This window comes from Antedon bifida, chromosome 1, assembly GCF_963402885.1.
Source record: "Antedon bifida chromosome 1, ecAntBifi1.1, whole genome shotgun sequence".
NCBI classification, from domain to species: Eukaryota; Metazoa; Echinodermata; class Crinoidea; order Comatulida; family Antedonidae; genus Antedon; species Antedon bifida.
The window spans coordinates 25,474,407-25,490,885 of NC_136226.1; the positions used below are offsets into that span (position 1 = coordinate 25,474,407).

Below are 16,479 nucleotides of genomic sequence, written 5' to 3' on the forward strand. Positions count from 1 at the left end.
ACGTTGACAATATAATTATTATTATGCTTTTTTTTTATTACATACTCATCCCAACATTGATGTACTCGCCAATTAAGGATGGATGGATGAAAACTTTTCTAATTTATTTTGTTTTATGTAAAAAATGCATATTTATCTAGTTATCGTTGATCGTTATTCCTCCTGTATAAATGGGCCTTTACATTTGAAAACGAAGTATAATTTATATCGTTCCTTAAATTTAGAAAAAAACGTAGTCCATATCTCCAGTTAAAATATATTTTTGATCATCAAATATATGCTAAAACTAATTTAGTTTATTTTAGAACATTCTAGACTAAGAATAGGGATATTCTGTAGCATCCAGGAATAAAAAAAAAAATAATTTTAGGATTTGAATATTTCAGAATGGTAGGAAACCCAATCAAAATTCAAGGCTCTTGAGGATTAGCTTCAAATTTACTAAATGTATTTGTTTTCAATTGTATTTCGAGGTATGTAAGGTTAAACCTATCGAAGTTAAAACTTTGCTGGAAGTTCTTATTCTCTCTAAATACCGCAAAGAAAGCTGCTATCACTAACATCAGTAATTGAATGATCAAACAGTTCAATTGTAAAGGTTGAAAGCGTGTAAAATTGGATTGTACGAAGCTAAACCCTGACTTCATTCAACCGGTGGTTTACTTTAATAAATTGATTCATTGATTTTAACTGACTGTTTTTGTAGGCTTTGACGAATCATCCAGCTATAGAACAAACTCTTCACTGCGTGATGATAATAACAAACAGAGTTGCGATACTGTTTACATATTGCAATGTAAATAAATAATGAGAGGTGCGTAAATAGAAGAAAGTCGTGAAACTTGTCTTTTTATTTAACTAGTGTAACTAATAAAGGTAATCTCTGTATAGTTAGTATTCATAATTGAATATCAAACCAAGTATATCAGGCGGGGTATGTAACTGGGATTGAAAGGGAACTTAACAGTCAGGCTAGCCTAAAAGTATTATGCTAGGAATATACATTTCTTATGATCTTCTTTCGTTGATGCAACTTATTTTCTTACTTCAAATTAGGGATATGATTTGAACTGTTTAAGCTCTGTCTACAATGTCAAACTTGTGATGTAGTTTGTGTGATGTACCCAAATATGGTATTGATATACCCAAATATGGTAGTGATATGATATCATCATATCCATATATGGGCACATCACATTTTTTGTCACATAAAGTTTGATAATGTAGAGAGAGCTTTAGGCTACAAAAAAGGGATGAGTTGTAATACAAATATTTTTCATATATTTTGACAATGGAAATTAAAGATGGGCATACCCAAGTATGATGTGTGTACCTCCTTATTGTAGATGACCAGGATGATCACCTGTTACTCTCTTAAATTAACGTCACAATTAAAAAAAAAGATTCCCAAGAAATTTCTTTTGTTATGCTTTTTACAGTCCATTCTACCAATTTGAAGGGATTAAACTCAATTACACATGTCTAATCTGAATGTATATCTACCTATTGACTTGATTTTCATTTCTATTTATCTCCTTGAAAAGGTCTGAAGTGTTTCGTTATCCGCTTTTACGAGAGGTTACTGGAATACACAGTTTCCTAAGCTCCTTTTCGTATTCATATATTTCTTAAACCTCCGCATTGTCCTTTTTCTATTATTCTATATTTAATTACTACACGTCTAGCTGTCCTATCCATGACTGATTATGTCTTGATGGTCTACTAAGTTTCTTACCAGTCAAACCAACAATAGCTCCTTTTTGAGCAACTTTTGATGTTCATTCAAGTACTGACTTTTGTACAGTACTAAGCATACCTCAAACTATTAATAGGGCCTGTTTCCGCTGGCAAGAAAAACCGTTTTTTAATCAGATTGTTACCGTTATATATCCGACATTCTTCAATAAGTTTGCTGGTATTTATCAGTCTGTTTTGGCGATATATCTTCATTATGAGTTAACTAATGCCATTTTTTAGTTGGGGTTGTGATTGGTAACCAAACAAGTAAAAGGTAAAGGTATTAATATTTGTTTCTAGGTTAACTAGAAACTGAAGAAATTCAGATTAGGCCCTCCACGGACCCACGGCAGCCAGCAATGAAGCTACCTACTTTATTAATTACAAACGATACGATAATAAATAGATACCGTAAATAACTTATAGCTATATTTTTTGAAAAGTGTACAGTATAGTATATAATGGGCCTACGGATTTTTACTCGTTAAAACATCAGTTATAATTTTTATCAATCTGTGTGAATGTTGATACAAAGAACGTTTGATCTGACTACTGTCCTGATAGTCATATCTTTAAATATCTTCACAGTCTCAGAATACATAGCAGAAATATAAAGATATGACCACATTTCAGTAAGAACTCGTGTATAAATAATTTCGTTAAAATGGCACAAATAACAAAATGTAGGCTACTCCAAACATATCGGTAGTATGGTATTGTGGTCTATTACATGCTTGGTTTATTCTATGGTATTCGGTATATTGATTGAAGCGAAATCTTTATCATCATGATAGAATATTCCCATGCAAATCAGTAACAATGGGATGCACGTTAGTTTGCCAGAGGTTATTAACGGTCATATAAGTGACTGAAGCAAAAATAAAAAAGTTAAAAAAAATAATTTAATATGTGGTAACAATGAAAATCAGTGCGGTGAAATTAATTTGACGTTTACTGTACCCATGATTTCTCTATGGTATACTATCGGTGCCAACGGACTCTTTTATTTCCATGTTTTGGGAAACGTACCACTAAACGTTATTTAACCTGTCATTTTCAATCACTTTTAATTAATTTTGTATCATTATTTATTTATTTTATGATATTTAGCATTAAAAGAGATATATAGGCAGAAAACTAATTTCAAAATTGGATAGCTATTTGGCTGCGCAAGCACTGATGACAAACAAAACATGGTCAGGGATGAAGCAACATTAATTAATTGTACTTCCTGTCTGCTTTCTGGCCTCCTCTCATTATTATTAATGTAAAACGACTGGATAATGAAACCTATCAACTTTCTTCCGGTAAACATAAACCTAACATTAAAATAAAAACATCAACATTAATGAACGGTAAGAAACTGAGATTCTAGTTAACAACGACATGTTGAACAAAGTGTGTGGTACGAGTTTATTAAGTTTTAACAACGGTGACATTTTATTAGATTATTTTAACGGTATTTACAGTTGTGCCATACGATAATAATAGAAGCAGCCCCGTTCTTGAACGCGCGTTTTACCTAGGCCCATGAGAATCATCAACATCCCGTATGTTAGTGTGGTTTTGATTTATAGGTACATCGTGACGTTACACGCCATTTTATTGTACGCCTCGATGTCTAAAAAAACAAGCATTATCGTCTTAAATGATTTTATTTTGTATTTAATCTGACATCATTAAAACATAATACTAGGAATAAGTGGGTGGTAATTGGATGTTGATTTGTAGACGATTCTATAGGCCTAGGTGTAACAGGTAGTGCATTGACCATGTTCTTACACTGACACTGTAACCTACTTACATAATAATGGTCTAAATATGGTTTTCAAAAGAATATTATTTTTCAATGTATCTATAGTATTGTACTATGTTGATAGTTGATTTAGTAAACAGATAAGGTTTTGCGGTTACCACATATATACTGTCGATGTTTTTTTAATATAATTGTGAAGTTAGGAAGAAATTCCATGACTTAATGATTGAATTTGAGTTACATGCCATTATCGAATACCATAAAAATAGAGATTTAATATTTTGAGAGATGGATCATTGTAAGGTATACTGTACATCATGGCTTATGATACTTACACTCGTAGTGCTAATAGTCGCTGTAAACTTGTTGTGTGTACACAAACATTATTTGAAGTATCAAACATGTCGGAAATACGACTCATCTCAACTTCCTCTTTCCTAAACGGAATTTCTTTCAAGACAAACGTGATGTTTTTGAACCGAGAAAATCGAAAGAAACATGAATTTTAGAATACCGATAATAAACTTGCTTTAAAATTCGTGACTTTTAAGATACAATGTGAAGATAAACATTATTGCAAATTAGAAAATGTTTTGATTCGCTGATAATTTTACAATTTAAATTTCTTTATAATTGAATACCGGTATAAACGTATTGAAATGCTGAAAACGCGTCAGTTAGGCCTACAGTTGATATGCGTACAGTATCCGTAGTACCAAAAATTGGGTGTCCTTTTGATTCAGCTTCCATATGAAAATAATCATTCACAAAATAAAATCATCAGTAAATATAACACGATGTATAGAAGAAAATAATAGAGATATTCCTATTTATTGTATTAAAGATGTATTGTCCACCTAAAAAAACTGTAATTTAAAGCAAAAAATAGTCAAATTGGCTGCCATTGGATTTGACCATTTTTTTTTTTTACGAAGGGATTAACTTTATTAAAACTACAAAATAACCTATTCAAAGTGTGATTTAATTGATCTTCATTTTTCATGTTTTTTTGGGAGGGGTGGGGGGACAATACATCTTTAAGAAATTGGGGAGGAGGATGCTGCAGAGAATTTGAAGTACTGTACACCCCCATTGCGTGCAAGAATTAACTTGAGTGTACAAGCACAGACCACGATATGTCACATAATCTAACCACGTAGGATAGTTTTAATTCATTGTTTAATTAAGTTGGTGGTTTTTAAACTTCCACCTAATTTATTAAAATGAGTTAAGGGTGGAGCTTCTCGTGCTTACTGGTTTATTCATTTTAGATAGGGGAAACAAAACAAAGTTTTTTGTAAAACGAATTATGGAGTTGTGATAGTTAAAAAGTAAAAATTATTTGTGATATTTGTGTATAGGCACAGCTTTGATGTTATCAGTTGGTCCATCACGTGGGCTTACAGTGGGAAACAAATCGTCAGTGATATCACAAAAAAGACACACATTGTTACGCGCGCGTACACACGCGTACACTTTTTGTTCGCACGCGTCAACTTGTAATTGTGTTCGTTCCTAAATAGTTTACTTCGTTCTCAGACCAAACCAGACCGATACTCGACTGTACATGTAAGATAAGAATATTACATCGGCTGAAATTATAATATAAATCGAGTCTTGTCTATTAAAAAATATGGAAATGATAAAAAACTGCAATACTCACATACAGCATGCCGAGCATGGTATAATCAAAATATGTTAAGAAAGTTGCTATGATTATATAAGCAACCCTGGATAATCAAGATTTGTATCTATTGAAAGAATGCTACATTCAATCGTATCCCAAAATTAAGAAATGACACCAATTCGCTTGGGAAGGTATATGTAGACTTATCGTTATTACAACGACTGTGTGCTTAATTCGTTGACTGATGGAGGGTTCCTGATCCTGCTGCTTTGCTCAACTTATCTGGCAGCGCTTTACAAGTTTCTTAATATACAAAATAAACATAATATAGGCCTACAAATGAAAAATAAATAAACTTAGTATGTGTAAAAATTGTATTACAATATTTGAAATAAATATAAAATAGGATTTAGAATTTCGTTGTTTTAAATAAATATTGCAAATATATTTCTTTTGCTTGTTGCAAAAGATGTCATAAACGGCCGTTCAGACGCGACAAGCGATTACGTAGCTATTGAGTCTAACGATCATTGTGCGCATATAATATGTGTTTCAGAACTTTTGGACTCAATAGGCGCGTAGTCTAGTAGCGCGTAGTGAAACGAGAGGTTGCTAATGCGAGATTAACCCGATTCGTGTTCAAGAATTGCTTCTGACGCAATGTCAGAATTTAAAATTAAATTTAAATTCTAAAACAGATCGAATGTTTCTAACTTTATAAATTGTTAAAGGTTTTTTTTTTCACCCGTACTTTTCCATCGACCTAAAAAAGGCCATACACGTAATTTCTCTTATTCTGACGATTTAAGTGGAGGATACAGTGTTACAAGTACTCGTTGATTGGTTCATCCGTGACGGTTTAGTCAAATCATTAAAATAAAGGCTCAAAGTCGCCACTTAGTGAAGTTCTTAATCAACAGACTGACTAAGTTACAATGACGCAGCAATGCTTGAAATTGTTGCATTTTGTCTGAATTACAATTTTATTTCAAATACTGAAATGAAGTATCTGCGCAGAAATAGAGTATCTGCTTGTAGTACTGCGCAGTCTACAAGTATATCTGATTGTAGTACTGCGCAGTCGTCGAGTATCTGCTTGCAGTACTGTGCATTCGTCAACAAGTATATGCTTGTGCTGCGCAGTCGTCAAGTGCATGTGTATACTACTGCGCAGTCGGCAAGTATGTGCTTGTATCGCTATTCAGTCGGCAAAGTATGCTTGTGGTGCTGCGCAGTCGTCGAAATGTGCTTAATACTGCGCTATCGCCAAGTATCTGCTTACAGTAGCCTACTACTGTTCTTGTAGTTTGATTTAATGTACTACCTAATATTTTTTAGGTAGGGAGAATGCAACGGTGAATTATAGGATAAAAATAATCAGCTTGTTCTTTTCAAAAGTAGTTGACAAGTATCACATTGTAAGCAATTTAGAGTTTATGCTTAAACCACATAGCACGAGGTGCCTCATCAGGTTGTACTATAATTATACATCCATGTTACACTAGTATTAACCTAGAGTCTGACCCTACCGGTTACCGCCTATATGTAGAAGGAATCAAACGGTTAATCTGTATTCGATATGACAGAGATTGTTTGTACACCGCGTCGCATCGCCGTTAAATGCGTCGTGGAACGCCTAGCAAATCATGGTCGGTGTAATTGATTAATTAAAATATAATATTATAGTAATTATTATCAAAGGACGTTCACCTGCGGTCTATTTACCAGCATTGGTGATTGTCAGTCTAAGAGGTATATATCACAAGGTCTTTATTCGCTCAATATAATTTGCTCGCATGAACATAACAATCGGACGGGTAATAACATAATGTATCAACCTCCCGTCCAGAATAATTTACGATATATTTTTTTACACGGCTACACTATACGGTTTAGTGCAAGTACAAAATGTTGTTATATAACATTTCTGCACTAATTGACATAAACGACACAATGTATTGGACATCTCTTAATCTTAACGGCGAGGATAGACGAGATACAGGTTACGAAACATATATTTTAATACAGTACCCAATTAATTTAAACTCTACGTTTTCGGTCACAGACATCCTATACAGTGTAACATGCCCCAATATAGTGTATCGTACGATATAGACCATGTATTGCAGGCCATGCAACTGAATTGCTCACAGATAAGAAGAGCTTACGAGTGCTAGACAAACGATTCACCGATTCAAAAATCGGACCTACGGGGGACAGTAATCCCATGACGCATACGGGACGCGATACTGGGCCGTATGACGCATTATCCATCACGCGACGTATCAACTTGTCGGTTCCTTGTAAAGTCTTAATTTCAAGTTCAAGGCGCGGTAGCTGTATGATTATGTTGACAACCATATTAATTAACAATTAACTCGCATTTACTCAAGGAAATCCGACGATGTGTATTCACGTGCTTTCCATAATAATTTTAAATTTAAACATTAAAATAATCATGTTTCGGCCTTCTTAAAAATTAACATTTGGCTACAAATTCTCCGTTTCTAATTTGTATTGCTTAAATTAATTAAAATGAAGATGTTAAGATAGAGAAAAATACGATTTTCAGTGACACCGCAAACACACAATTTATGAGAAAATATTGTAAATTAAAAATATGTATTTTCTACTTTACAAGTATGTCCCTCTATTTAAGAAGACATTCTTAAATATCAAATTATTTTGATTGAAATATGAGACGATCCCGATTCTTAGATTAGTGTATTAACTGTCATCTAAAATTATATTTAAATAGTACATTGCAGAAGAACCATTGTGAAGAATTTCAGAAATAAGTTAACTACTGTCATAGAGGCCAACCAAACAGCGTGCGGTTCCACGTGCGGAAACTGTAACAATCACAAATTAGTTTCGTAGGTTATTAAAATCTCAACATAGGCGGTCTCATACGTGCTAAGATCAAGTAGATGATGGGTGTACGGAGCCAGTATAGCGCCAGTTTAGGTTTCGTATGGCATGCAATTCCCCTGGAATGATGATATTATAAGGGGAAGTGTTATAATGTATAGTCCTAAAGCCGATTTTCTACTAGGCGAATTTGTTGGCGCCAGCTTATACGCAAGCGTATTTCATGTTTTCATCTTCCAAATCCATCTCAACGCATGCGTATAAGCTGACTCTTTCGATTCGAGGGAATAAATTCGCGTAGTGGAAATCGGCTTTAAACACCACCACGTCGAATTGTGACGTCTAACACTCTTTCAAAAAATTCGTTTTTTTGTAGTTACACCTAGACATGTCACATATTTCAAATCTTCATATCTATGTTTCGTAGCGTAAGTTTCGTTCCGCAGTATCCAACGCACGTGAAATGAATTTGATACGATTCGAGCGCGATACTAACCTCTCTTTACCCAAATAACGCAAATAAAGTACGAATACGCAAATGCGATTTGACTAATTACAAGCGGCAGCTTGCTTTGCGTCCCAGAACCAAGCTTTTGGTCTTTGAACCCAAGGGTATACCGTTACACGGCTACACGTACGGTTGCAATATTCTACGTTCCACGATAACTGCTCACACCTGCAACTCAGCCGCCGGACAACAAGAAAACATTTGTTTATTGTCACATTCAACGAGTCTATTGATAGTTACACTTCGTTAAAATAAAGTTGGACTGCCAGGAAGGGAATTAAATCCGAATTGATTCACGACAATATCCTATTTATTTCCAATTTCACGATAATCTAATTGCAAAGTATTAGCCCTAAGGGTAATATTTGTTTTAAAATAAGGTGCAGGCACTCTTATCTGAAATACCATATCATAAAATCAAGATCACATAATTCTAATATGCCTTTATGAATATCGGAATTAGTCGGAAAAAATTCCAAACTGGTATCAGTTATTTTTTGGACATTGACTTTTTAAAATACCTTTTCTGCTTTGATGAAATGCCACCTTAGAATCGACCACACCGACTTTTAGGGACACCAAATTTACTTTGGAGACATAATCGTCAATTCGAAGCACAAACGAGTTTTTAGTCCTCTCTTACTATTAACATAAAGATGTTATTTTGTGTTTTTATTGGCTATTTTATAATGGAATTATTTTCAGCTTGCCTTTCCATAATTTTAAAAGTAAAATTAAAAATGAGCTTGACGCGTGTCGCTTCGCGTGTTATTATTCAGTGTGCACCGGGTTTTTGTTAGCCCCATTTGAACGCCGTGTTTTAAAAATGAACGCGTGTTATATAGTAGTCGACACACTTCATTAATTTGCCGCAAGTTAATATAACGCATAAATTAGAATCTGTTTGGTTTGCGGTTGTTTCAAAATCATTATCGTAATTATTTCCTTATTTGCCTATATTAGTTATTACTGTAAGTACCATTGTGTATATGGTGAACCACGAAATTAAGGCCTATCCTCCCCAAAACCCAACCCCCGGGAAACACAAACTTTGTTGATGGTCAATAAACAAATTAGATGAAAGCGGCTTGCGATGATTCTTATAGTTGAATCACGCAACCCCTTCATGTAATTCCACTCAGGAAAGGGGAGGCTTAGTAAAACGGTATTTTGATTAGAGATAAGAAGCAAAACCGGTAGAGCGGTGGGTTTCAAGATTGATGACATTAAAGAAACATGAACTAGAATTGTAGTCAATAATAAGACAGTGATGATTCACATCGAAAAGATGGTTTACTATTATTTTTAAACAAAGAAAGTCTTGCTCGATTTTGTGGAATTAATTCTGCAATCAAGGACGCAGTTCATGACACATAATCTAATAGTGATATTATTACTCGCACGCATACTTTTTTTATGCGTTTTTTAATGCATGATGACGAACTATTTGCAATAGTAACTTTAGTTTAAACTTCTTTATTGGTTTGTGCCCAACTCTAGTGCGCGCGAAATGTTTAAATAAATTACTGTAGGTCTATGTGTCATGGAACGCATTGAGGTATATTAAGGCACCGTTGTGTTACTTATTTTTAAATTATTTATATTAACATCACATTTCGTTTGACTTTGTTCGAAATCATTTTGAAAATGGATTATTTTTTTTTTCAATCTTTAATTTTAATACATTACAAAAAATACGATTAGAGACTAATACAAACATTAACAATCAATTCTCCTATAGTAAAACACAGATCATAAAGAGTGATGCAGGTATTTAATTACAGTATCTATATGATGAAAATGTTTGGTTACAGTATCTATACAAGAAAATAGCAGAACAAACAGATAACAAAGATTGAAACGTTACATTTTGATCACATTGTTTATATGAGAAAATAGAAAAAAGACATACGGATTATAAAAAGTCTATGTGGGAAACTAGCAAAACATACAGATTATAAAAAAGATACAGGTACTTGATTAAAAATGGATTATGGTATTTACACTGATAAAATGCAGAATCGCCTTATATTTTTAAATGTAACATCTAAAATGTTTATTTTTGTTGGAAAAATGAAAGTAAAACGATATGATATATGATATTAAGAAAGAGACACATGGGATTCCATCAACACTAAATTGATCATAAGAGATGATGGTAATTCCTGTTAAGATATCAAAATATTGAATTTCTCACGTTTATAATAATAAAATGTATCATTCTTTCTAGTATAAAGTCCCATGAAAAAATGTCTTTCTTTTATCAAAATAACGTGAAATATAATGTGTTTTCCGTGACGTGGAACAAAATGAATACAACTTTGAAATCATATTTTCGAAGAAGGAAACCTCTGTTAAAAAAATGAAGAACTTTAAATGAATAGGCCTAGTTCTATAACCTAACCCAAACGAAAACAGGGAGTTTATTATTGGAAGAGTATTACTGTAACACCAGACAAAACACAACCTGACTAGACTTTATACGGACGAATGGAACAGCGGTCAAGGGGAAACTGGAAAACGAAGGGGACGGTGAAGACATACTGATGACTAAGCACCGGTAGCTCAAGGTTCATCTCGTAGGCCTACTATCTAATATTATTATTTATTTACATGTTAAAACTAAGGGGTTGTTATTTAGCTATAGAATAACACCTCCCTTGTACAACTCCTCCTTTGAGACACCGATTAATACGCGAACACCAATATTTATTTTTTATAGAGACCTTTACTCCATGTAAAAACATATCGCCATTTTAAATCAAAATACTTTTAATACCTAAACAATATTTCAGGTGAGAAATAACATTTCTTGTTAAAACTGTGATAAGGCGATCAGAGTGCATTGAAAGTGTTTTTATATGTAACACTTTCAACAATCACTATACTCTAAGCATAATCCTAGTATTGTTAACATGGTTCAAATGTTTTAGTAAGTACTTTGACCCTATAATTCGTCACATAAGTGTTGCCACCTAACCGAACGCGTTACAAGTAGGATATATAAGTTTACTTACCCAACCCTCATCTTACTTTAAAGCTACCGATATACTTCAGTAGAAATATATAAATTTAATGTATTCTGAGGAATAATATTATAATAAAATGATAATAGTACTGTACATAAGAATTTTAGACTGTATATATATATTATCCCAAAGTGTCACTTGACGAAGTAGGTCTTCTTTCTTGTATGTATACATAGATTCAGATTCAGATTCGATTTATTAAGTCATTCATACATAGTATAATGATAATTGTTTTCTTGGCAGAAAAACACAAGCAAAACAATACATACATAATATTTACATTCGTGATCAACTTGGAACTAACAACAACAAATGAACAACAACAATAAAAAATACAACAGACCTAATGACCTATCTTTGAAACTCACTGTTGTATAGTCTAATAGCGCTAGGTAAGAATGAAAATTTATGTCTATTTGTATTTACTGAAATTGTTGTTAATCTTCCAGATCTGGTAACTACTAACTTATTGTTGAGAATATGAGATTCATCAGCTAAAATACTATTTAATTTAGATATCATTCCATCATTACACATTTGTGTGATACCTTTAATTTCGACACCAGTAATTTTGCTTGAATTCCTAACTATTCTGTTTAACTTACTCAAATTATAATAATAATAATAATTATTATTATTAATGTATTATACACATGTTCTGTTAATTGGTTTGTAATACATTATTTGCGAAATACCGTAATCTTCGTAAAGCCATAACAACATTATAGTTAGTTTTTTTTTAATTGGGAAAGAGAAAACTAATTGCATTGTAATATAATAAATAGGCCAACTGTACAGGCCTAATATTGAAACAATTCTATTTTAAAGTGTATCTGATGAACCTGTACGATTTTTTTAAAAAGAAAGTAAAATTTTGAAAGTGGAAAGAAGATAAACATGTAGGAGAGGTAGTTCAGTCATAATTGTATGCAGTGTTTTAAGTAAGTAAATCACTAAGGCCAGCCAAGCTGACTTAGACTAAAAATTATTCGCAAAGTACAGTTTTAAGTATATGTTCATAAACTCGTCCACGGTCGGATGTCCTCCAGATCCAACCCTCGCCTTTTTTAGTGCGAGTATCTTAACAATGATAGAGAAAAGATGATTCACTTACGTTACTTTATAATCTAAATATCAAAATGTAAAGACCTGCAATAATGATAGTAAAAACTACAGCATGTTCACGTTAAAAATGTAAATTACATATTGCTATTATATACCTGGCATCATTAAAACAGAGTGTCGGCTATACACGCGTTCTATGCTATAATTATTTTTAAAAATAAACACATTAATCATCATCAAATAATAAGATTAATATACACTTTTCCAATTCTTAAGTTTACGCACTTTATGACATAAGACATCTGACAGTAATAAGAGCCAGTCATTCCAACATATACTGTATAGAGTTTGACAGAATAAGGAAAGAAATAGGGTATACTCATTTGATCTTAATTATATATTTAATATTTGAATCCGTTGACTGTCATAAACACTTTAAAAACGTTCCAGCTTTTCTTTTCGTCAGAATCAAGATTCAGCAGATTTTGTTAGAGAGTAAATGTTAAAATGTGGAAACAAGATCAGACATGATTGTTAAATTTGGTTCACTTAAAATGCAGTAGGCCTACTAGTGTACATATCAAATGCAGTAAGCCTAACTACTGTAGTGTAAATCTGAAATGCAGTAGGCCTATAATGTGTACATCTAACATGCAATGGCCTGGCCTAATACTAGTATACATCTAAAGTATGAATGATGATTAGCAATATTAGGCCTATGTAGTTGATAAATAATAGAGTTTAGTGTTTTAAATTCAGTCTTCTCCATTGCAATGTGACCAAATAAAAGTATCATGTAATTGTAAGCATTAATAATTGATTGGAAACTTTATTTCATATCCAAAAAATAACAATGCAAAGAAAAACGAAAAATCACACTAAAATAGAATTGCGAGAACAGATATTGCGAAGTGCACCTAACAAGATCATTTTCACTATTCATAACTCTTATTTTAATGCATGTTTACTATTAATTATTACAAATATAATATTAGTTTGGGTTTATCATTATTGTTGAACTGTTGTTATTGCGTTTATACACTTTCCTTATATAGGCCTATTCGTTGTCAATTCCTTTCTCTCTCTCTTATTTTTATTTATTAAATTCATTTCAGCATAAACACATAATACGTACGTGGATTTGAAATCTACAGCAATGTTGAATTTAATCATAATAACCAATTGTATCACAATATGTAAACAATACATACTAGTAAACTATCAAATTTGAATGTATTCTTAGAATAAAAGTTATTAGTTACGACTGAACATTCGGGTTGGCAATAGTTCAAAGTTGTGTTTCAACAATTGCAATAACTTTTGTTTTTTCCTATTCTCTATAAAAGTTTATTTTTGGAGTACTTACCACCACATTGGTGTATATCCATCGACTAAGTTTAGTGTAAAAAGCAGACAAACCACCTTTACGTATTTCCACATTGTCTTACACTCGTTCCAAATTGAATTAACTAAATAACTTGATTCTTGTCTTAACTTTTCAGAACCGACTTAAATCTATCGAATCGGATCCCAAATGCGGTAAGTTTCTGTGTTCTGTTCTTATGAAATTTGGTGCTTTGTTGATGATTACCGGCTTTATGAAGCAATTGTCACGCTCGGTTGATCTCACACCAAACTTGAAATCTTACAGTGCGTGTACTGTTCGAGCATTGTCTAATAGTGCGTAGTGGTTCAGATCTTTTGGTTATAGCCTGCGCACCAATAATGCCACCGTCTACCATGATTCACGAGCAGTTAAATTGAAGGTTATTCCCGCCTCTTTTTTATATTGGCATTCAGCCTAGTGAACAGAAAAGGAACCCCTCTAATCTCTTAGGATCTACCCAAAAATAACTATTCATGTATATCATTTCCCGTTGTACAGGTGACGAAGTGGTAAATGACATTTATTATTAAGTTGTATTTATTGAAAAATTAATTTATGATGAAAGAAATTAACGGAAACGGAAAGGAGTATATTCATAACGAGATAATTAGGGTATATAAAAATGAATTTATAATATCCTAAAATTATAAGGGAAATATTTATTTTAAATTATATCGTTTTTAAAACTTGACCTGTAAATTATTGTCGTAACATCTCAATCAATTATTATAAAATAATTGTTGATTCTGAGATGTAGTTAGGCCTACATCTACATTTGTAGACAAAAGGTAAATTCAATTATATGTCGTTGAACTAAGACATCTGAATAAACAAGATATATTTAACACGTCAATTATGTATTTTACATGTCTGATTAAGATATTATTGATAATTTGCTATTCAGAATATTACGTTTGAAAATAATATCGTTCGTAACTGATTCCTTCTTGTTATCTACAAAGGCACAATCGTCTGACAGAAGGCTTACGCGTTTGTTTTAAACATGAGCACATATTTTACTTATATCGATAGAAATTTCCTTAAAAGATTAATTGACTTTGATGTTTCTCAATCAGCACCCATATGTGTCCATGTCTCTGAAGGAACACCGATGTCTACTAACGTCTAACTTGATCATGTGACACAATCAAATAGTTGGAATAGTATTGCAAGTCGACTTCTGATTGGATGAGACCGCGTGAAAGTTAACATAAATGTCAAGCGCAGGCTTCTTTCAAATAGTACAGTACATTTTAAAACAACCGGTAAAAAGACAATGTTTGATATAAAGTATTTATAATGTAACAGAGTTTAGTAGTGCCAAAATGTCAGTATAAATTATGTATCAAGTCCCATACAGATCACAATAGATAAAAGATCTGACATAATGTTTAGGTAGAGGAGACATTGCATATACGTGGGTGAAGCGATTGTTGTTGATAATGAAGTTCGTCTTTAGATCATCAAATAAAAAAGATATATATTATACATTATTACTTTATATTTGAATTGATTCACGATTTTTTAATAAGAACTAATTAAAAAATGATTTTAAACATAGCTCAAACGTTTTGATGTAACTTATTATTGAAATATTCTCGTCTAAATTATCTACAGAATTGGCTCGTTACTAATAGTATTCTCAGAACAATATTTATTTTAAGAATACATCAGTAACACTTTACTTTAAATTGAATTTAAAGAGACCAATGGATAAACACCCTCGAGAGGTTTGATGTGATTGGCCTATTTGGCTCCTGTTAAAGTAGGCCTACCAATTAAATGTACTGACAAATACAATTGTACATAAACTAAATATTAATAAACTTAAATATAATTTAGGAAAGCGGGGTTGCATGTTAGCAATACAGTAACAATCTTCCTTCTCCCATCTCTCATATTTAACACTGTTGATTTTAACCATGGTCATAATCGAAGTACTGTTCATAAGTTTCAGTTAACTAATCCTTGTAAGATTACTAGTTCTTCTCACTTTATTTATGTTTCTGGCCCTTTAATTTGGAATCAATTAGATACTACTATTGTTAAATCTTCCTCTCTCTCAACTTTTCGTAGAAAACTTAAAAATCATTTATTATCATTGTACTCAAACTAGACCTTCAAACTGTTTTTGTCATTACCTTTTTTATTTTATATATATAATTATATACATATGTATTTTTTTCTTTTCGTTTATGGGTCTTGCGTGACAAGAAATCTCTTCTTGCAAGATCCTCTATTAATGGTATTTTTGTATTGCCTCATTATAAATTACCACTCTTTCTATTGTATTGCTTTTACCATTGATAGAAACGAATACATGTTGAATTACATTACATTAGTAGAAAATGCCGTCCAAGTACGTAGGTTTACGCGCGAAACTCTATTGAGAAAGTGATCTCGTCATCGGTATCGGTCGTTCTACCCTTTTTATGCTTCGTGACCACTTGGTCTGTGACAAAATTAATTATGATGAATTAATAATAATGGTGTTTGGTC

At 32.4% G+C, this 16,479-nt stretch overlaps 1 protein-coding gene across 1 annotated transcript in view; it reads right to left on the minus strand.

Annotated features, from left to right (window-relative positions):
- The window catches only part of LOC144847425 (protein Wnt-3a-like), a 29,026-nt gene extending 14,723 nt beyond the window's left edge, over nucleotides 1-14,303 (minus strand). Inside the window, exon 1 of the mRNA XM_078703783.1 lies at nucleotides 13,960-14,303. Coding sequence (XP_078559909.1) covers nucleotides 13,960-14,033 — 74 coding nt within the window. The 5' untranslated portion in view covers nucleotides 14,034-14,303. The remainder of the gene's footprint in view (nucleotides 1-13,959) is intronic.
- Between the last annotated feature and the right edge of the window lie 2,176 nt (nucleotides 14,304-16,479).